This window comes from Aquarana catesbeiana, linkage group LG10 (genome assembly GCF_042186555.1).
Source record: "Aquarana catesbeiana isolate 2022-GZ linkage group LG10, ASM4218655v1, whole genome shotgun sequence".
Classification (NCBI taxonomy): domain Eukaryota; kingdom Metazoa; phylum Chordata; class Amphibia; order Anura; family Ranidae; genus Aquarana; species Aquarana catesbeiana.
This window is the reverse complement of record NC_133333.1, coordinates 39,981,173-40,004,351: the sequence shown is the minus strand read 5'-3', so window position 1 is coordinate 40,004,351 and position 23,179 is coordinate 39,981,173. Positions and strand designations below refer to the sequence as shown.

Sequence of the window (23,179 nt, the reverse complement as noted above, 5' to 3'; positions counted from 1 at the left end):
AAGAAGTCTTTATATTAGTAGAAAGTAGATTTGTCAGAAATAAAAAAAATTACTTTTAGAAAGCAAACCTTTTCTCCCTCAACTGTTCGTAAAATAAACATGTTGTGCAGGAGGCATCATAGGGTCTTAATTTTTATTGTGGAGGTAGTTATGGCATAGCTCCATGGGAGTCCTATGAAGACACAAACCTTAAGGAACCCAATCACATACCCCTGGACCCTCCATGTGATAGCCCCAGGCTCCTCTCAACCACCTACCAGGCCCTAGCAGTGTCACAGGGAGCACAGGCACTTGCCAACATAAATGCCAACCTTCACAAAATCTGTATTTTTTTTAAAGTTTAGTTTTTTCCAGAAACTTCATGAGCACATTGAAGAGATTTGTAGCTAAAGGAAGAATCTGACAGCTTATGAAGCTTTGGGGAGGAAAGTGTTCCACTTACCTTGCAGTGGATGGTCGGTGACCACCATAAACCACCAAAGTTCGGGAAGTAGAATGGAACACCATGGAATGACCAGCAGCAGCCGGTGGCTTCCCTCCAGCAGGATGGACCTGCTCCCAATCCCAGGAATGGAGATTGAAACGGTACATCTCTGAAGAAAAGATATCTCGAGTTGTGCGGCCTGTAAAGAGGAAAGAGAGCAGAAATACAAAACAGGAATGTAACTGAAACCTTCAAGTGTAAAAATGTTATACACTAAACATATAAGATAAAAGTTATTATAAAAAAAATTGTTACTGCACCTTTACAGAAAAAATGTAAAGGTGAACTAACACAGTGATGGTGCTGGCAAATCCAAATCAATGGCAGAAAAGGAGAAGAGTGTGGGATTTCAAATCCCCGGACCGCTGGACCCACTGTGAGGGTGCTGACAGCTCAGCAACCTACGGAGGTTAGTACCATGGTGACCAGGGGAGGGTGGTAATGGTAAAAGTGAACTAAGCCTTTAAAGTGGAGGGCCACCCTGAAAAAAGAATTTTCACCAAAAATCCTAAAAAAATGTAAAAAAAAGATTTTTAAACTTACCTGAACCCTTGTTGCTAGGCAGTCTTCCTAATCTGCCTGTTCCTATTCCGCGGCGTGTTCTGCTCCTAGCTGAGCGGCCCCGTTGCCTTCTGGGAACTGTGTGTTCCCAGAAAACCACGGGGCCATTCACAGATCGCCGCTCCGCTCGCGCGTGCGCAGTAGGCTCCACTGCCTGTTTCCCTTACCTAGGATGGCGGTGCCGGGACCCAAGAGCCAAGGGACGGGTCGGCCTCGGGCGGCCGACATCGTGGGTGCCCAGGACAGGTAAGTCTACTTATTTAAAGTCAGCAGCTACAATGTTTGTAGCTGCTGACTTTAAAAAATTTTTTTAGCTGGCCGGAATCCCGCTTTAAATAAAATATGGTCACTTACTGAACTAATTAAAAGCTGAACTCCAGGAATTCAGACACTTTCTAAACTGTTTTGGATTACTAGGGTTTAAGTCCAATGAAGTGCATGCCCCCTCATGTACTTCTCTCTCTAATTTACAATACTTATTTTTACTGAATGCCAGGAGCATAGCTATCGCTATACTTCTGGCGCTCTGACACTTGACCTTCTGGTCTCAGCTCTTGCAGCTGCAAGGTCTTATGCAGCCACTTTGCCCGCCTCCTCCTCCCTCCTGCCCAATCAAAGAGAGTTTTGTATTATGTGAAGACATTCACAAAATACAAAGCCTTCTGTGAAGGTGTAGGAAAGGGGAGGGACAGGAAGTGCTGCTGCTGTAGGTGAAGACAGTGTCTCTCCTGTCAGAATGCCAGCAGTATAGCAATAGCTGTACCCTCCCACTCAGTAAAACTGTCAGTTTTAAATTAAAGAGGTAAGTCCACAAGGTGGCATGCACCTCTTTGAAAGTAACCCTTAGTAAGTTAGCAGATTTTAGAAGGTGGCTGAATTCCTGAAATTCACCTTTAACCTTTTTTACTCCCAAGGACATGTCTAACACACCATGGAGATCAAAGGTTAAAACAAATTCAAGTCTCATAGTAAAGAAAGAAAATCCTTTACCTCCTCAAAGTGAGATATATCCCCCTTAGTTTATGCTTCCCACACTCACCCTCCCAGACACTGCAGCTCACAGTGCAAGGATTTCAATAGTAGAGGCTATGTCATCAATCCAGAAAGTCAAAAAGTGATGCAAGGAAACACCGTGTGAGAAATCCATTGAAAATAAAGCCAAATGGGGCACATTTTGACATATGAGAAGTAATGTAGCAATCCAGCATGAAAAATGTGTCTCCTTGTAGTCACTACTGCTCTCTCCTTCTGCTGGGTAACTGTTCTTGTCTCCGCCCCTCCTGTCATTTTCTGCAGGCAGCCTGTAGTAGGTGGACCTGCTGGGTCCCTCCCACAGCTCTGCTTTCTGTGATGACATTGCTACTTTTACAAGGTAATAAAAAGCTTTGCAAGGGTATTTACAAAGTGTATTTATATCCTATGTGTCTATTAGGGGATACACTTAAATGAAAGTGTGCGCCCAGAAATATTTTTTTCCCCCAAAGCACGAAGAGCTCAGAATATCAGATTCTTACCTCCGAACACATACAACCAGTTATCCACAGTTGCCGCAGCGTGGTTAGCTAGAGGTGGGGGCTTTATGTCGCTGTAGCGGGTCAGGTTCATCCACCGCTCTTCCAAAGGCAGAAACACCCAGGTGTCATCGGTCAGCTTTCCTCCTGGTAACTCCCCACCAAACAGAATCAGTGTACCATTCCACTCCACCACCACGTGGGAATGTCGAGCAGACTGAAGGAGACATCAATGCACAAATCAGCGACACAATTTTTAGTAACCACTGCCACTATAAAACTGTCTAGTTACTTAAAGTGATAGTAAAGCTTTGCTTTTTTTTTTTTTTTTTTAAAACAAACATTATTAGTATTATCATACAGGATTTATATAGCACCAACAGGTTTTGCAGCGCTTTACAATGTAGAGGGGGGACAATACAGTTCAATACAGAAGGGACAGGAGGGCCCTGCTTGTGGAGCTTACAATCGAAAGGGAGGGGGAGGTTAATAGCTGCGGGGGATGATCTGATGGAGGTGGCTCGGGTACAGTTTTTAGGTGGGTGTGGGATAGGCTTCCCTGAATAAAAGAGCTTCCAGGGATATCCTAAAGGCAGTGTAGGGGCAGACCGGATATACTGGGGCAGGGAGTTCCAGAGGATGGTCATGGGAGGAGCGGAGAGGACAATCTGGGCCCATTTTCAATGCACTGGTTGAGGGAAGGAGGTTCTCACCCAAGATTTGATGGTAAATGGCCCCATCCATCGTCCTTTTGATGCTGTGAAGTGGTCCTGTCTCCTTAGCAGAAAAACATACCCAAAGCATAATGTTTCCACCTCCATGTATGATGGTGGGGATGGTGTTCTTGGGGTCATAGGCAGCATTCCTTCTCCTCTAAACATGGCGAGTTGCTTGATTTTGATTTCATCTGACCACAACACTTTCACCTAGTTCTTCTCTGAATCATTCAGATGTTCATTAGCAAACTTCAGACGGGCCTGTACATGTGCTTTCTTGAGCAGGGAGACCTTGCGGGCACTGCGGGATTTCAGTCCCTCAGGGCGTAGTGTGTTACCAATTGTTTTCTTGGTGACTATGGTCCCAGCTGCCTTGATATCATTGACAAGATTCTCCTGTGTAGTTCTGGGCTGATTCCTCACCGTTCTCATGAAAATTGAAACTCCACGAGGTGAGATCTTGTATGGAGCCCCAGAACGAGGGAGATTGACAGTTATTTTTTTTTTCTTCCATTTGTGAATAATCACACCAACTGTTGTCACCCTCTCACCAACCTGCTTGGTGATGGTCTTGTAGCCCATTTCAGCCTTGTGTAGGTCTACAATCTTGTCCCTGACATCCTTGGACAGCTCTTTGGTCTTGGCCATGGTGGAGAGATTGGAATCTGATTTATTGCTTCTGTGGACAGGTGTCTTTTATACAGGTAACATGCTGAGATTAGGAGCACTCCCTTTAAGAGTGTTGCTAATCTCAGCTGGTTACCTGCTAAGAAGACACCTGGGAGACAGAAATCTTGCTAATTGAAATGTGTTTTTCTGGATATTTTCATTATTATTCTGTCTCCCACTGTTAAAATAAACCTACCATTAAAATTATAGACTGATTATTTCTTTGTCAGTGGGAAAATGTACAAAATCAGCAGGGGATCAAATACTTTTTTCCCCTCACTGTACTTACCTGCTCTGTGTAATGGTTTTGCACAAAGCAGCCCCAATCAGCTCTTCTCTTTGTCCCCCGCTGGCACTCCTGGCTCCTCCCCCCAATGCTGAGTGCCCCATAGCAAGCTGCTTGTTAAGGGGGCACCCGTGCGTGCTCGCTCCCAATCGTTACTTTAAGTGATAGTAAAGCTTCGCTTTTAAAAAAAAAAAAAAAAATGTCACGCTTACCTGCTCTGTATAATGATTTTGCACAGAGCAGCCCTGATCCACCTCTTCTCGGGTCCCCCACCGGCCCTCTCGGGTCTTCCCTCCCCACTGAGTGCTCCCATAGCAAGACGCTTGTTACGGGGGCACTTGTGCATGCTTGCTCCCGATCTCCACACAGAGCGTGGCTTGCCCCCCTCATCACTGGCTGTGATTGACAGCAGCGGGAGCCAATGGCTTCCACTGCTGCATCGGAGCCAAGGAGGAGGGAGAGAGCTGAGAGAGCCTCGGCTCTCGTGCACATCATTGGATCAAGATCGGGCTCAGGTATGTATTTAGGAGGGGCTGCAGGGAAGGGAAGGCTGCATGCAGAAGGTTTTTTTTTTTTTTTTACCTTACTGCATAAAATGCAGTGAGAAAGAAAACTTCTGTATTTACAACCACTTTAAAGCTGAATTTGTCAAGCAGCTCAATACAGAACTGAAATACATATAAGTGAGCTCTTAACTTGTCAAAATACTTTACGTTCATTCAGCCTTGTGACACCCCTGCCAGTCTACATAGCCAGCATGGTAAAAGCACTATACACTGCTGCAGCTCTATATCTTGCAGTATTATCTTTGACAATGAAGAAGTCTCTGCATGCTGATATGGCCCCCTCTCCACTTTTCTTCCCTCCTTAAAAGCAAACTCCTGATGCCTGAAATCATTTGAGCAAACATAACTGTCTCACAGTGCTGGCCCTTCCTCTTGTCCTCTGCTTGCCTTTTTGGGCACAGTACCCACAATTTAGGTCCTTAAATCATGCCTTGTCTTCTTTCTATAGAGTTTGAATTTATATTTGTATATTAGGGAAGCCATTTTAGTTCATTACATTGACGGTCTCTGCTGTTTAGCGCTGCTAATCTTATTCCAAGTATACCAGTCTTCTCAGGCTACTTAAAAAAAACAACAAAAAAAAAAGACTATTTAACTGATTTTCTCAAAGTGATTATAAGTAAAACATACCGGGCTCGGATGGTATGTCCTTCTCTCCCAGGTGTTTGACGTGAAGTTATAAATGGCCATATCCTGAAGAGCAGAATTCAGATCCAAGCCTGTAAAAAACATTTTACAATACATAAGATATAGCTGGCTGCCCGTATGAAACTCATACTGGGAAAATATGTTGGCTGCCACTGGTGAACCCACCTTTCAAAAATTCTGGGTGCCTGGTTATTATATTAATGCAAAGCTCAAAAAAAGTCAGTAGCCCAGAACAAGTATGCAGATCAGGAGTTCCAACTTAATTTGCTGCACACTTGTTCAAGGTCAGTGAGTGAACAAGTATTTAAATAAATGATCTCCAAACTGCGACCCAATACTTGCTTTTATCCGGCCCTTGAGGCATTATTTCCCCCCACTGTCAGCAAAAGTGGGGCACAGTACCTGCCACCGACAAAGGGGCACTAATCCTCTCACTGACACCAATGTTGGCACACTACGCCGCACATAGATACCAATGATGGGGCACTATTCCTCCCACTGACACCAATCATGGGACACTACTCCTCCCACTGACACCAATGATGGGGCACTATTCTGCCCACTGACACCAATTATGGGGCACTATTCCTCCCACTGACACCAGAGTTGGGATACTATTACTCTGCCTAATACCAATGATGGAGCACTATTCCTCCCACTGACACCAATGACTGGGCGCCATTCCTCCCACTAACACCAATGATGGGGTGCTATTCCTCTTACTGACATCAATTATAGGGCACTATTCCTCCCACTGACACCAATGGTGGGACACTATTACTCTGCCTAATAGCAATGACGGGGCATTGTTTACTCCCAATTACACCAGGGCACTTTCTTCCCCAACCTGGCCACTGTTGCATCCCCCCCCCCACTAAAGTGACCCTATGTTTAAAAAGTTTGGACACTCCTGATTTAGATCAAAGTCAGTAAGACAACTAGCATTCTCAAAAGGAGTTTGGCAAAGTGATAATTTGCAGGATCCAGTAATAATTCACCTTGTACTTGATTAAAGGCATTTCTGTACTGTTGCTTAATCAGACAGGAATACTGTACATATTTGTATTACTATGTGAAATAGTGATTGCAATCTAGTTGTGACCAAGGTATGCCTGCTACGACATAGCATGGGCTAGCATGGACAGGTAATTCTAAAGGCTTGAGGGCTATACTGGATGCAGCATAGCAATCAGTGGTCTGTCATATTCTTTAAGATCACCTCCAGCCTTCATACAGACATTCTGGCATCATATCAGATACAGTAACTACCAAATCCATACATTTCACACTCAGCAGTTTGATCCTTATGTCCAATAAAATTAGCAACTGGATTCTCCTGACACATTCAAACTTACCTCCAAATATATAAAGAGCATTGGTTGGGGGCAGAAAGGCTCCAGCGGCAGCGGTGCGAGGGCTGAAGGCTGGATCCTGACTGCTCACATTGTACCAGGTTCCAGATCCCTGGTTATCAGTGAGGGATAGGTCACATTGTTCTCCCATGTACCCAGGAAAACAGACACAGCGTTGAGTCTCCTAAAAAAAGAGACAACTGCATGTTAAAACAATAACAAAGACAACCAATAAACAGAAAAGAGATGATAGCAGAATGACCCAGAATGGGTGTAGAAATTGCATAATTGTGGAGAAGAAGTAAAATTTAAAAAGAGCACTAAATCATTGATCATGCAGCCTCTGACATCATCAAAGTGTTGCATGTAATTTACAATATATATAATGCTAAAGCAAACTGTAAGTTACTGTGGATTTTGCCAGGATATGAGGACAGAGACTGCCAGCATGCTACAAAAGATAGTCAGAGATTGCCGACATGTTACAAGAAATGGTCAGTGACTGGTAGAATGCTACAGGGGATGGTCAGTGACTGCAAGCACGCTACTGGAAATTGTAGAATACTACAGGAGATGGTCAGTGATTGCAGACATACTACAGGACAGTGGCGTTGCTATTGGGGTGGCTATTGACTCTAGAGCCCCGAGTCTCTTGCCGCAGGAGTCCCTGCCTAACCAGTGGGCCGTGGCCACTCTGCAGCTGGGCGGGCTGCATGATAGAGCCAGGCAGGCGGAAGGGAGCAGATTCGAGCGGGCAGATGAACAGAGATGACATCATCTTTCTCCGCCCACCCCGCATCATTGCTCTCCTGCACTCACTCAGAAACAACAGCTGCACCTGCCTCTGCTAAATGGACCAGTGCTGCCAGCCTGCCACCAATGCAGCGATAATGCACATTTGGCGGCACTGGCTGGCATTGCAAGTGACAATCTGCAAATATTGGCAGGTGACAGTGGCAAGTGACAATCCACATCTGGTGCCAGACGACAGTGGCAAGTGACAATCCGCAAATAGTGGCAGGTGACATGACAAGCGATCATCCACATCTGGTGCCAGGCGACAGTGGCAAGTGACAATCCGCAAATAGTGGCAGGTGACATGACAAGCGATCATCCACATCTGGTGCCAGGCGACAGTGGCAAGTGACAATCCACAAATAGTGGCAGGTGACATGGCAAGCAATTATCCACATCTGGTGGCAGGTGACGTGGCAAATGACAATCCACATCTGGTGCCAGGCGACGGTGGCAAGTGACAAGCTGCATCTGGTGGCAGAAGATGTGGCAAGTGACATGCCAAGGGCTCCCACTGATTCAGCATTATGGTGAGTTGAACCACTTCATTATATATTACAATGTAACAATAGAAATAATGCGCTTCAATCACCCTGACACCATATCAACCATGGTGCCTTGATGATTGAAGTGCCAACACCAGCCATTGCCCGTGAAAAATTGCTTACCACCTGGGTGTGCCCCCATCCCCTCCCCCCCCCCCCCCCGCCCCCCAGCAACGCCCCTGCTACAGGAGATAGTCAGTGACTGCAAGCATGCTACTGGAGACTGCAGAATACTACAGGAGATGGTCAGTGACTACAAGCATGCTACTGGAGACTGCAGAATACTACAGGAGATGGTCAGTGACTACAAGCATGCTACTGGAGACTGCAGAATACTACAGGAGATGGTCAGTGACTACAAGCATGCTACTGGAGACTGCAGAATACTACAGGAGATGGTCAGTGACTACAAGCATGCTACTTGAGATCGCAGAAATCTAAAATTTATTTTTTAGCTGAAATAAAGGAAAGATATTTTTTGAACTTTTTACCCCTTAGTCCTGACCATAATATATAAATCATACACAGACTCATTATCCATTCTCTTTAAAATGTGTCCTTCAGGGAGCAAAGTTGGTAACAAATGAAATTTTTGGCAGCAATCTGCAAAGCCTATTTACTTCTAGGTACCTGGTTACAAATCCCATGATGGTGGTGACAGTAGGTGCTGCAGTCCGGGACCTGACAACCTTCTCCTCCCCATCCCGAGTCACACAAGCATTGGCTGTTTTCCTGGCAAGTTCCATGTCCAGAGCAACCTTGCGGGCACAAGGAGAAGCTGTATGTGGCGTTAAAACCCAGCAAGTTGTAATTTGCGTCACTGAATAGATGAAGAAGCATCTGACAAAACATTTATAGAAGAGATTAATGACTATTTAGACAATACGCCTCAGAGACAAGTACAGATAGCATGGTTTTAAGGGACAGTTCAGGTATATGCACTGCTTAAAGCCATGCATTCACATGCGCTTTGTTAAGGCAGCCCATTCATTTGGTGTCTGAATTAGATAATTGGCTGAACAGAATTACAATTTCTTGGCAGGCAAGACAGTTTACATATATGCATTTTAAAAGAGAATTCAACAGTTTGCCTACATTTCTGCTTGAAGCACTACAATATAAAGCAGGGATCTCCAAACGTTCTAAGGACAGGGGCAATTTATTGTCCTTCAGACTTTAGGGGGGCCAGATTGTGTCCAGTAGGAGTAAACAAGGTCCGATCTTTGGTATTAGGGTAGAAATAGTTGGTGTCAGTGGGGGGAATAGTGCCCCATTGTTGTTGTCAGTGGAAGGAATTATGCCCCAATGTTGGTGTCAATACTGCCTCAAGAGCCAGACAAAGGCAAGCAAATAGCCACATCTGGCCCCAGGTTTGGAGACCACTGCTATAAAGCAAAGTAAAAGGGTAAATGTCCTAGAGACAAAACCATGCAAGACTTTACCTATAACTACTGCAAATTTCCACAAATTTCTTGGTTGACCCTTTTTTAATTAACAAATGCCGCTATGTGATCAGATCACTGATTACAGTTGGTTCTACTCTAGTCCTTACAAAACAATTAAAGCAATCCTGTCAGTCACATACAAAATCCAAAAGGGCAATTTCCTGTACAGTAATACCTTGGTTTGCGAGCATAATTTGTTCCAGAAACATGCTTGTAATCCAAAGCACTCGTGTATCAAAACGAATTTCCCCATAAGAAATCATGGAAACTCAAATGATTCATTCCACAACCATTTATTCATATAAAAATGATTACAGAAATACAAAATACAGTATAAAGTGTACTCTAAAAATAAAAAAAATTACCTGCACTTAAAGTGGTTGTAAACCCTTGCAGATCACTTTTTGCTACAGGTAAGCCTATAATAAGGCTTACCTGTAGCTACCCCGGATATCTCCTAAACTTGAACGGTTTAGGAGATATCCCCTGTATTTGCATGTGCCGACGTTATCGACACATGCGCACTGAAGCAAACTGAAGTAACGGCATGTATGTGCTGTTGTTTCAGTGAGTGTGCCGTTACCGGCAGCTCCCGCGCACATGTGACGCCATCGTGGCTCTGGCCAATCACACGCCGGAGCCGCGATACCCGAAGTAACCCCCGGGAGTGATGTCGCTGGCCGGTGCTGTGTACGGGCACCGCAGTGAGGGCTTCGATCTCAGGTGAGTATTACATAATGAGCTAGTATGCTATGCCATTATGCCTTTGTCTTGCAGGTGTTAGTTTTTTTTCAAAGTGGGTTTACAACCACTTTAAAAATATAGTACAGTATCAATGGTAGGAATACTGCACAGTACCGTACAGTACCTCTGTGGTGAAAAAAAAAAGGATAACAGTTTTAATGTAAAAAAAAAAAAGAAATACGCTCACATTGTTAAGGAGTCTGGTGTTGATTCATGTAAAGCCGCTGGTGTATACAGTTTTATGGCAGCTCCCAGCGCTTCCTGAGAACTCGGAGACACTCGGGAACTGTTGGCACTTCCAGGTGCTCCGAACGCATGTTACGCCCGCCCCATCCAGCTGGGAGTGTCTCTGAGTTCTCCAGGAAGCGCTGGGAGCCACCAGAGCCCTCGGACCTCTGGCCACATACAGCGCTGTATACTGTACACCAGCGGCTTTACATAGAAAGACTCCTTAACATTGTGCGTGTAATTCTTTTTTTTTTACATTAAAACTACTGCTTGTATATCAATACAGCGCTCGCATATCAAGTCAAAATGTGAAAAAAAAAAAATGTTGCTTGTCTTGCAAAATGCTTGTATACCGCATTACTCGCAAATCAAGGTATTACTGTATTAGAAGAACTTGTACTCACCTCTACCACGTCCTGTGTATCCTGCGTTCCCCGTGTCCAGTGCTGCAGTCTCAAGGTGGCCATAGATGGATCGAAATTCTGCTGGTTGAGTAAAGACCGGACAAATTTCGATCTATATATACCCAACCCTGTTCGGTAGCAGTTGATCAAAGGACCGACTGCTCCTGAACGAGCTTGTTGAAAATTTTTGCTTCAATCAGAGCTGCAGCCAATTGGCTGCAGCATTGATCAGTGTATTCTGATGGCGGTGGATTCCCTACTGTCAGAATACAATAGCGTAGTTTGGAGAATTCCCTCATCCACCTCAAATGTCTGGATGAGGGAACAGGTTCCATCTATGGCCAGCTTTAGTAAGACACTTCAACATTCAAGACTTTCAGGAGTATTGACAGCCCGTTTCCCCGTGTTTTAATCTTCTGTCCCTCAACATAACTACTGATTCCCATAACAACATAGGTGTTAGACCCCTTTCAAACGGGGGCATTTTCAGGTGTTTTAGGGCTAAAAATAGCATATATAAAGCGCCTGAAAAGCGCCTCTCATGCCTCCCTAGTGTGAAAGCCCGAGTGCTTTCACACCGGGGCGGTGCGCTTGCAGGACGGGAAAAAAAGTCCTGTAAGCAGCATCTTTGGGGCGGTGCAGAAGCGGTGTATACAGCACTCCTAAACTGCCCCTGGCACTGAAATCAATGGGCAGCGCTGCCAAAGTGCCTGCAAAGTGATTCGGCATCGGTGCTTTTTGGGCACTTTTAACCCTTTCCTTGGCTGCTAGTGGGGGGGGTAAAAGTACCCCACTAGTGGCCGAAAAGCGCTGCTATAACAGCGGTAAAGGGTCGCTAGAACTTGCGGCGCTTTACCGCTAACACCCCCCCCCTGCCCCAGTGTGAAAGTAGTCTTAAAGAAATAAAACACAATGCCATGGGAGACACAGGCCACTGGAGATGCGGTGCAATACCCCTTTTATTGCAGGGAAGCGCCCTTTGGATTTTTTTATGCTACTGACAAGGACACTTTAAAGGAGAAGTACAAACAAAGTTTGTTTGGCTGTACTTCTCCTGTGGATCACAGGAGTGCAGATCATTCTCAGCAGGCAGCGGGCTGTAGTCCGCTGTCGGTTTATGCCACAGAGCCGGTCCAGGCTCAGGAAAGATCATGACCATATAGTCAGGATCTGCCCACATGCCTGGACCGGCACCCAGCTCAGCCTCTCAGTGAGCCGCTGAGAGCCTGAGCCAGCCGATCCCGCCTCCTTTACAGCCCAGCGCTCCAGTGAGTGCGGGGGGGGGGGGGGCACAGCAGAGATCCGGTGACTGAGTCACCAGCTCTCACCTCAGGGAGCTCTGAGAACTGAGTGATCAGCGGTGTTCGATCGATCAGTTCTCTGCCTTAGAGCCAGCGGGGGACAGATGCAGCATTGGAGCGATTTTGCATCCACCTAGATAAGTATGATTTTTAAAAATTCCCATACTTCCCTTTTAACCAGCAGTTATGTATCTTTTTCTTTGCATTATAATATAAAATAGACAATACAGACTATGTAGCACAAAAGAAACAGGGAGTAAATAAAAAATATTGCTATGGTGCTGTCCTGAATGTTTACATCAATGTGTAGTCTATCTATGTGAATACATTCTACCCCACTTTCTGCTCCTGCAAGACATGCCCCATAACCCTTTACCTTCCCAGACGTGGCCTCCAGGGTGGGGGGCAGGCTGCTCCCACTCAGGCTAGCTAGCAGAGGATCACTGTAGGAATCTCCATCATACACAAAGAGGTAGTCGTAGGTACACTCTGTATCCATGAACAGAAATCGGAGCAACACGCGGTAATTGCTGTCGGGTGCTGCAATAATGACATTTTAAAAAATATAAATCAGGATGAATTCATGGTTTTGAGCAAATCATGGTGGATGTTAAAGTTAGCATAGAAATGTCAAGATCAATATCCAAAACATGGTTCTGCATGTGAACAGTGGGGAGTGTCAGCTGTGATTCCTCAGGAAGCTACAGCCCTGATCATGCCGCCCCCAGAGTAGTACAGTGTGACACCGAACTACTCTAATGAAAGTATGTAAAAAAAAAAAAAAAAATTGTAAAATAAAAGGGAAAAAAAAAATAGAATAAAACATTATTTATTTTTTTTAACATACTGTCACCAGTCAGTATACCTAATCACCATCACACCAGTCATATGACGGTGTACTGCACTGGTGACAGAATGTAAAAAAAAAATTGGGATTTTTTTTTTTTATTATTATTTACTTCATTTTCCAAAAAATTAGACAACGAGAAAGATGCCCTAATGGTGGACTTTTAAGGCACATACAAAAATATATAGAAAATATATCTTAAACCAAAAAAAATTTATGGAGTTGAAACAATAAAAACATAGCAGTAGTATAACATCTATTGTCTGGAATGCACATTAAGCATTTTTACATTGGTGTGTATACAATGTTCGAACAGTACTCTTGCACCCGTCAGCAGAGAGCGTGATGCGCCGCGGTGGATGCCTGGTCGTGGGCGGTACCACGTTTCTCAGTCGGGAAACACAGTGACTGAGTGCGCACCAGCAGGCATTTTTCCAACACAAATGTGAGCTGCCCTATATATATTATGAATATGTCTGCTTGACTGCTGAAGTACTTGGACTTGATAACCAGAAAGCCCACGACATAGGAGGGGGTAATCTCAGTCCTCCCTATGTCACCATGCACCACCCACAGATCTATATTATAAAATGGTTAATGTAAAAAAGAAAAATCTATATCAAAGTTAAACTCAACAAGAAAAATAAATAAATAAATATGTATGTATATATTTTTTTCTTGTTGAGTTTAATTATATAATAAATATAATAATAATTATTTAATTTTTAAATTAACCATTTTATAATGTAGATCTGTGGGTGGTGACATAGGGAAGACTGATATATATAGATGTTCAGAAGTTGTAAATCTTTAAAATAAAAAAGTTTTTGAGAATCGTGATCTTTAGTCTAAGCAAAAGAATTGTGATTCTCATTTTTCCCAGAATCCTGCAGCTCTACTATAGTTCTACTTTAATATCACATTACATCAATTTTGCCAAATTTGTAATTCTTGGATACAACATGACATTGCTGGAACACCACTTTGATTACTCCATACCTTCTATCAACCATTCACAGTTGCCGTTCACTGAATAGTTTCCTGGGCCGTCGCTTACAAATCCTGGCACACTGCGCAGCACTGTGCGGTGCCCCTTGCAGTCCCCCGATGTCGCTGTATGGACCTGGCACAGCAGAAGGAGGCAGGGGAGCCAGCTCCACATCCACAAGCCAGCGTGGGCCTCCATCTCTGTTCAGCATCCCTCGGTAGGGGACCTGGAAAGGAACCATGAGATTAATCAGAAAAACAGAAGCTGAATGAATAGTTGATTCAGAGTTGTTACTAATTAGCCAGCATTTTCCAGTGCCAGCTCAGATGATCAAACACTCTTTACCCAAGTTCTAATCACGGCAACATTCAGACAATCCACTGATCTGTGTCTGAGAAACGTATTAATCAGTTACCAATTTAAAAAAAACAGACTACAACGAATGGTCACCAATATACAGCACAGGAGCATCCAGTTATATGTAAATCTGCAGAAGATACTTAATATGTAACAAACCTAGGTTAGATAACGATTTCAAATTTAACCTTAAGCTCCATTCACACTTGTGCGACTCCAAAGTTGCGCCAACTTTGGTGCAACTTTGATGCAACTTTAGATGTGTGCAACTTGGAGATGACTTTGGCTTTGACCAGTGATAATGGACAACTGTTGCACACAAGTTGCATTGCATAATATTCAAGTACAACTTTCATGCAACTTCTGAGGTTTAACATTGAAGTCTATGGCCCTCAAGTTGCATGAAAGTTGGACAAAAGTAGTGCATGAACTTCTTTGAAGTTGCTGCAACTTTAAGTTGCGCATATATGAATGGGTATCATTGGAAAACATGGGGAACAACTTGTCATGAAACTTTGATGTCCAAAGTTACATGACAAGTCGCACAAGTGTGAATGGAACCTTAAAGAGTAAATTCATCTTTACAAAAAATCTGTAAGGTGAACTTATCCTGGACCCCCTCCCCATCACACCCGGCCCTGCTGACCTGGATTCCTGCGATCTCCCGTTCTGACACATCGGATAGCCGCTTTACGGCTCCGGGTGTTGGAAATCCCTATGGCTTTCTCTCCTCTTCTCCAGCGCTGACAGGACAGGCTACGTGGGTTCTGATTGGTCAGTACCGACCAATTAGAATGCCTCCTATACGTACCTTTATGAGGTATGTTTAGGAGATTAAAGGGGTTGTAAAGGTTCCCTTTTTTTTTTTTTTTTTTTTTTTTTAAATAACAAACATATCATACTTACCTCCACTGTGCTGCTCGTTTTGCACAGAGTGGCCCCGATCCTCGTCTTCTGGGGTCCCTCGGCGGCTGTCTCGGCTCCTCCCCGCATCAGCTAACCCCCGTTCTGGGAAGCGCTCTCCCAAAGGGGTTAGCTTGTGGGCGCGCTCCCGTGATACAGTGATATATAGCCGCCGACTGTATTACTCGGCCCCGCCCCACAGCGCACCGTGTCATTGATTTGATTGACAGCAGCGGGAGCCAATGGCTCTGCTGCTGTCAATCATTCAATGAATGAGTCGAGAAGAGCCGAGAAGCCCAGTCGAGAAGCCAGTGTGTTCGCGACGCGGGACTTTCGAGGGCTCAGGTAAGTAAACGGGGGGGGGGGCTGGGAGGGCTGATCATCGTCGGATGTTTTTTCACCTTAATGCATAGAATGCATTAAGGTGAAAAAACATGTACCTTTACAACCCCTTTAAGCCGAGGGGATTTCTAATCCCCGGAGCAGTAAAGCGGACAGCCAGAGCAGGTGATCGCCAGTCTCCAGGACGGCGGGAGCGGGGGGGGGGATGGGGAGGGGAACCAGTGTAAGTTCACCTTACAGATTTTTCTGTAAAGGTGAACTTACCCTTTAAGGAGAAGTATGGCCAAAGCTTTCTTGGTCATACTTCCTGTGGATCACAGGATTGCACTTAGTTCTGTACTCCTGTGACCCAGTTTCAGTCTGCAGTCGGCTGATGTCCCAAAGCCGCTCCAGGATCTGTAGGGATCATCAATAATGTTGAGATCCGCCCAAATCCCTAACCGGCAGCTGGCTCAGCCTCTCAGCATGCCGCTAAGAACCTAAGCCAGCCGCTCCCACCCCCCCACAGCCCAACGCTCCAATGAGTGCTGGAGGGGCAGAGCAAAAAGCCTGTGACTGACAGTCACTGCCCTCTGCTCGGAGCAGAGGGGAGAACTGAGCGATCAGCGGTCTTTTATTGTTCAGTTCTCGGTGTAGAGCCAGTGGGGGACAACTGTAGCATCGGGTCGATGCTGCAGCCATCTAGGTGAGTATAAATGTGTGTTTGTTGTGTGTTTTTTAACCACTTCAATACCGGGCACTTTCACCCCTCTCCTTATTGTGTGTGAATGCGCTACTCCCATGTATACGCTCTTTTCAGTATTAATATACCTTACCTTCTATTGTGAAAAAATACCTAACCTAAACAATGTGAACATAGATTAAATCATATACATGAAGGTAGGGTATGTTAATACTGAAAAGAGCGTATACATGGGAGTAGCGCATTCACACACAATAATTAGCACTTTTAGTCCATTCTTATGAATGTTTTTTTGAATGCAGCAGCTCTAAAAGTCATATTATAATTTGTTTTGCGCCGGTGACACACACATATTAGTTCACCCCTCTCCTGCCCAGGCCAATTTTTAGTTTTTAACGCTGTCACACTTTGAATGACAATTGCGCGGTCATGCAACGCTGCACCCAAACAACATTTTTGACCTTTTTTTTTTTTTTTTAGACAGATTGAGCTTTCTTTTGGTGGTATTTAATCTCAACTGGCTTTATTTTTTGCTAAACAAACATAAAAGTACGAAAATTTTGAAAAAAAAAAAAAGTTTTTTCTTCGTTTCAGTTATAAAATTTTGTAAATAAGTAATTTTTTTCCTTCACTGATTTGCACTGATGAAGCTGCCCTGATGGCTGAAGGGCAGAACTGATGAGGCGGCACTTATGGGCTCTGATGAGGCGGCACTAATGGGCAGCACTGATGGGCGCTTTGGGGAAGCATTAATAATCATGACAATAATAATCAGTGTAGATGTCCCCTTTGTGGATTGCTGCTTGTCAGCTCTCCTGTCCTCACACGCTGTCAGCATGAGGAGAGGAATGCCGATGACCAGCAAATCCTGTTTACACTGTGATCAGCTGTGATTGGACACAGCTGGTCACACTGTAAAGAGCCGCTGTGATTGGCTCTTTACTTTGATCTGTGATCAGCTGTGCCCGAAGAACACAACAATCACAGATCATTGCCGATGCGCGCTGCAGGAGATGCGCAGGAAGCGCGATCACGGGAGGACATCAATAGATCCCCTCCCGGCAATGTGCGGTGTCGCTGTAGCCATCATTCGGCTATAGCGCGGTTGTGAAGAGATTAAACCCACATTTCTCTTTTAAAAAGGTATGTTCCTGGTTACCTGATTGTTGTGATAGCCTCTGATTGATTGATCAGTCACTGTGCAGCCAGCCCAAGCATTTTCTCTCTCTTCTGAATGGTGCGAAAGATACATTGGGGTGGATTTATTAAAACTGGAGAGTGCAAAATCTGGTGAAGCTGTGCATGGAAGCCAATCAGTTTTAACTTCAGCTAGTTTCATTAAGCTTTCACAAAAAAAACAGGAAGCTGATTGGTTTCTCTGCAGAACTGCACCAGATTTTGCACTCTCCAGTTTTAGTAAATCAACCCCAAGTGTATCTTCTTCTCCTTGCAGGGCAGAAAGATGTAAATAAAAGTGTGTAAAATTTTATTTTAAAAAATTAGCTAGATCAGGGTTTGGTCTGGGTCAGTGTTGGAGTTTGTTTTAGGGTTTTTAAATAAAGGTCAAGGTGGATGTCAAAGGTTAGGGTCAGTATATTTTGGGTAAGATTTTTTTTAAAGCATTTTTAAAATTAGTATCAGTGTCAATTAGTCCCCATTCACACCACCGGGGCGACTTGTCATGTGATTTGACAGGTCAAATGGAGCTGTTCAAATCTGTGCAATACCGATTTGAAAAAGTAGTTCCTGCACTACTTTTTGGCGATTTCAGTTGCAACTTGCGTAGACATCTGTGCATGAAGTCGCAAAGATGTCAGCCAATTAGCACTTGAAGTCGAACTGACATGCGGCTCTGAAAGTTGTGTGATTTCAAGTGAAGTTGCGCGATTTCAAAGCCGCACTCAGTGTGAACCTAAACTTAAGCCTCGTCCACACGGTACGATTGTTGGGTAACCGAGCATCTGATTTTTGTCAAAAGGGCGTGTGCCAGGATCCTGTCTTGCATACTAATAGTACACAGCTAAAGTGGAGGGCAACCCTAAAAAAAAAAAAAATTGCATCAAAAATCTTAAATTTTTTTTTTAAAAACGTGAAAAAAAAAAAAATTAACTTACCTGAAACCCTTGTTGCTAGGCAGTCTTCCTAATCTGCCTCTTCCTATTCTGCAGCGTGTCCTGCTCCTCGGTGAGCGGCCCCGTTGCCTTCTGGGAACTGTGTGTGTTCCCAGAAAACCACGGGGCCATTCACAGAGCGCCGCTCGCGCGTGCGCAGTAGGAAACTGGCAGTGAGGTCGCTAGGCTCCACTGCCTGTTTCCCTCAGTTAGGATGGCAGCGCTGGCAGCTGATCCGATGGACGGATCGGCCTGGGGGGGGGGGGGGGGGGGCGACATCGCGGGCTCGCTGGACAGGTAAGTGTCCTTATTAAAAGTCAGCAGCTAAAAAAAAAAAAACGGCCGGACCCCCTCTTAAATGAAAAGAAAAAAGTATTTTTTCCAATAATAATAATAAAAAAACAAAAAAAAAAACAAATAGGAGATATCTGTTAACATTTACCAGCAAAAGGCCCAATTTGTCTTGAAAAAAATAAGGTATAATTCACCTGGATATGCAATGATATAGTTGTACTAACACATGTCAAAGTTGCAAAATTGTGTTCAGCCGTTGAGATTTGCGTTACGCTCAGTCACTGAGGGGTTAAAGATGCTGTTATTTCTGGGATCTGAAATTGGGTGACATTAAACCTTCTCTAGTTACATTGTAAACAGAGGACAAGAAATGTTTAGCAGCTCCATGTTAATGAAGATGAAACTGTCATTGTTACTTACAGCACCTTGTCTGTTTACCCCTCTCCAGGCTTCCATTCTTTCACTGGACATTCTTTGAGCTCTGCATTGTTTTGCACCAGCTGGTTGAAGTCACACACAGTGCATATAAAAAGTCTACACACCCCTGGTAAAATGTCAGGTTTCTGATGAGATAAAATGAGACAAAGATAAATCATTTCAGAAATGTTTCCACCTTTAATGTGACGTATAAAATGTACAACTCAAATGAACAACAAACTGAATTTTTTAGGGTATACACACCCTTATGCCGCGTACACACGACCGGTTTTGCCGCCGGAATAAACTCCGAAGGTTTCTCCGACGGAATTCCATTCAAGCTGTCTTGCCCACACATGGCCACACCAAAGTCCGACCGTCCAGAACACTGTGTCGTACAACACGTACGAAGGGACTAGAAAAAGGAAGTTCAATATCCAGTAGCCAATAGTTTCCGCCTCGTACTTGCTTCAGAGCATGCGTCGTTTTTGGTCTGTCGGACCAGCATACAGACGAGCGGTTTTCCCGATAGGAATTGGTTCCGTCGGAAATATTTAGAACATGTTCTATTTCTAGGTCAGTCAGAATTTTCGAAAAAAAAAGTCCGATGAGGCCTACACACGATCGGTATATACGATGAAAAGCTTCCGTCTGACTTTTTCTGTCGGACATTCCGCTCGTTTGTACGCGGCTTTAAACTAATACTTTGTTAAAGCATTTGATTTTATTGCAGCACTCAGTCTGTTTGGGTATGAGTCTATCAGCATAGCACATCTTGACTTGACAATATTTGCCCACTCTTCTTTGCAAAAACACTCCAAATCTGTAAGATTGTGAGAATATCTCCTGTGCACAACCCTCTTCAGATCACCCCTTAGATTTTCAATGGGATTCAGGTCTGGGCTCTGGCTGGGTAATTCCAAAACTTTAATCTTCTTCTGGTGAAGCCATTCCTTTGTTGATTTGGATGTATGTTTTGGGTCGTTGTCATGCTGAAAAATGAAGTTCCTCTTCATGTTCAGCTTTCTAGCAGAAGCCTGAAGGTTTTGTGCCAATATTGACTGGTATTTGGAACTGTTCACAATTCTCCCTCTACCTTGACTAAGGCCCCTGTTCCAGCTGAAGAAAAATAGCCCCAAAGCATGATGCTGCCACCACCATGCTTCACGGTGGGTATGGTGATCTTTTGGTGATGTACAGTGTTGTTTTTGCGCCAAACATATCTTTGGGAATTATGGCCAAAAAGTTCAACCTTGGTTTCATCAGACCATAACACATTCTTCTACATGCTTTTGGGAGACTTCAGATGTGTTTTTGCAAAATTTAGCCTGGCTTGAATGTTTTTCTTCGTAAGAAAAGGCTTCCATCTTGCCTCTCTACCCCATAGCCCAGACATATGAATAATATGGGAGATTGTTGTCACATGGACCACACAGCCAGTACTTGGCAGATATTCTTGCAGCTCCTTGAATGTTTCTGTAGGCCTCTTGGCAGCCTCCCTGACCAGTTTTCTTCTCGTTTTTATCAATTTTGGAGGGATGTTCAGTTCTTGGTAATGTCACTGATGTACCATATTTTCTCCACTTGATGATGACTGTCTTCACTATGTTTCATGGTATATCTAATGCCTTGGAAATTCTTTTGTACCCTTCTCCTGACTGATACCTTTTAACAATGAGATCCCTCTGATGCTTTGAAAGCTCTCTGCGGACCATGGCATTTGCTGTAGGATGCGACTAAGAAAATGTCAGGAAAGACCTACTAGAACAGCTGAACTTTATTTGGGGGCACTCCCTAGTTATAAAAGAGGGTGTGCACACTTATGCAATCACATTTAGTTTTTTTTTTTTTTTTTACTTCTCCCCCCCCAAAAAAAGATTTCAGTTTGTTTTTCAACTGAGTTGTACAGTTTATAGGTCACATTAATTGTGGAATAAGTTCTGAATGATTTATATTTGTCTCATTCTTTGACATCACAGAAACCTGACATTTTAACAGGGGTGTGTAGACTTTTTATATCCACTGTATGTTGCTCTCTGTTTTCTTGATTATACTTTTTTTTTTTAGTATATGACAAAGTAGGTTCACCCCTTAGTGTTATGCTCCTACTCTGAACACATCATTTTATAAAAATACAATTCGGGACTCTCATCCTTAACCTCCCTGGCGGTATGATTATTTCGGATTTTAGGTGCTGAAAGCGGTACAATTATTTTGCATGGAAATTTGGCGTTTTATATTGTAGGTCTGTAAATCTTAACAATAACACACTTAAATCTGTCCAAACCAGAGTCTAGTAGATATCCCGGGTATGATAAAGTTTGAAACACAAAAACATAAATTATAATATAATAAATAAAAATAATTAATTAAAAAAAAAAAAAAAAAAATTGTAATAAAATAAATTTCCCCACAATTCACTATCGCTCAATTCTGCAAGTGTTCTAATTTACTATCGCTGTTTTCTAGCTGGTCTAAAGTCACTTTTGATGTAAAGGGACACTTTTTGGTTGCTATGGACAATCTCCAGTTTCCAGGCAGAAAGAACAGTGTATATAATATAAAACTGCATGCAGGGCATGGGCCAGAGCACTGGGGACAAAAGGGATGTGAAATCATTTCATACAGTACAGTAATCTGTAAGATTACAGTACTGTATGTGTTATGATTTTTACTTTTTTTTTAATTTGCCGCCAGGCTCCGCCCCCGTGCGTCGCGCCGCTCGCAGGGAACGGAGCCTGGCACAGAGAGGCTTCGGAGGAGGACGGAGCCCTCGGACACTGCGGGTGACATCGCAGGATCCCGGGGACAAGGTAAGTAACGCCGCCCCAGGATCCTGCAATGCGATCCCAAGTGTGGCTCGGGGTTACCGCTAATGGGACTGAATTTTAACCCCGAGCCACACTCGGGAAAACCGCCAGGGAGGCTACACTATAACTAAAGGCATTTTTATTTCATTTTGGATAAAGTGGAGAGGGATTAGAACACCTGTCAGTAGTGGTGCACTGAAATGAAAATTCCGGTGCTGAAACTAAAACCAAAAATTCAGGATGCACTTGGTTGAAAACCGAAAGGGATGTTTTTTTAAAAAAAATAATGAAGTTTAATTAACGTGGCTGGTATTTTTGAATTGAAGTCAATGGGACGAGATTGTGCATTAAAGTCAATAGGAAGCAATTTTGAATTGCAGTCAATAGGGGCGTTTTTGCAATTAAGTCAATGGGACGAGATTTTGCACTGAAGTCAACAGGGGGCGTTTTTGCACCGAAGTCAATGGGACGCGAATTTGCATTGAAGTCAATAGGGGGTGATTTTGCATTGCAGTTAATAGGGGGCGATTTTGCATTGAAGTCCATAGCATGCGATTTTGCATTGAAGTCAATGGGACGCAGCATGCCATTATATGCACCTTTTATTTTCTATTGCCAAAAAGCTGATGACCCTATTTTTGGTCATTTTCGGCGGCGGATATATTGGTGCATCCCTACCTGTCAGGCTTTTATTGTTGCCTGTGCCTCCAGACAACAATAAGTAGAGTAGAGTGGGAAATCTTTCAATGGGGACACTAGTTCTGGTGACAAACAGGGATTCCCTCAATTTGGTGGGATTTCCTCACACGGTACCGGTGTGATGCATGCAGCTGCAATATCATCACGTTAAAACCCCTTGAAGCAATATCGGTAATATCGGTCAGTGCTTTGACCGATACCGATACTTCTAAAAAGTGAATATTGGCCACCGATAAGCGGTCGATCCCTACTATAAATACATAATAAAAGTCAGTGTGATGTTTTAGGCCTCATGCACACTGGAGGTTTTTCCAGCTACTTCTAGAGACATCAGACATTCTTTTTCCTGCCTCTAAACTCCCCTGCATGTTAGCCGTGTCCATGCACATATAGGCTTGTAGCAGCGTTTAGTAGCAGGGGCCTTTAGAGGCACAAAAAACAAAAAAAACCCTGCCTGAGCAGCATAGTTTGGGC

The 23,179-nt window shown here is 43.8% G+C and overlaps 1 protein-coding gene across 1 annotated transcript in view; it reads right to left on the bottom strand.

The window, feature by feature from the left end:
* MEGF8 (multiple EGF like domains 8) overlaps positions 1 to 23,179 on the bottom strand; it is a 119,501-nt gene that overhangs the window by 82,106 nt on the left and 14,216 nt on the right. Inside the window, exons 2-8 of the mRNA XM_073602044.1 lie at positions 14,102 to 14,316; positions 12,632 to 12,795; positions 8,764 to 8,973; positions 6,797 to 6,977; positions 5,424 to 5,512; positions 2,560 to 2,773; positions 443 to 623 (exon numbers count right to left, since the gene is read on the bottom strand). Of these exons, the coding sequence (XP_073458145.1) occupies positions 443 to 623; positions 2,560 to 2,773; positions 5,424 to 5,512; positions 6,797 to 6,977; positions 8,764 to 8,973; positions 12,632 to 12,795; positions 14,102 to 14,288 (1,226 nt within the window). The 5' untranslated portion in view covers positions 14,289 to 14,316. The remainder of the gene's footprint in view (positions 1 to 442; positions 624 to 2,559; positions 2,774 to 5,423; positions 5,513 to 6,796; positions 6,978 to 8,763; positions 8,974 to 12,631; positions 12,796 to 14,101; positions 14,317 to 23,179) is intronic.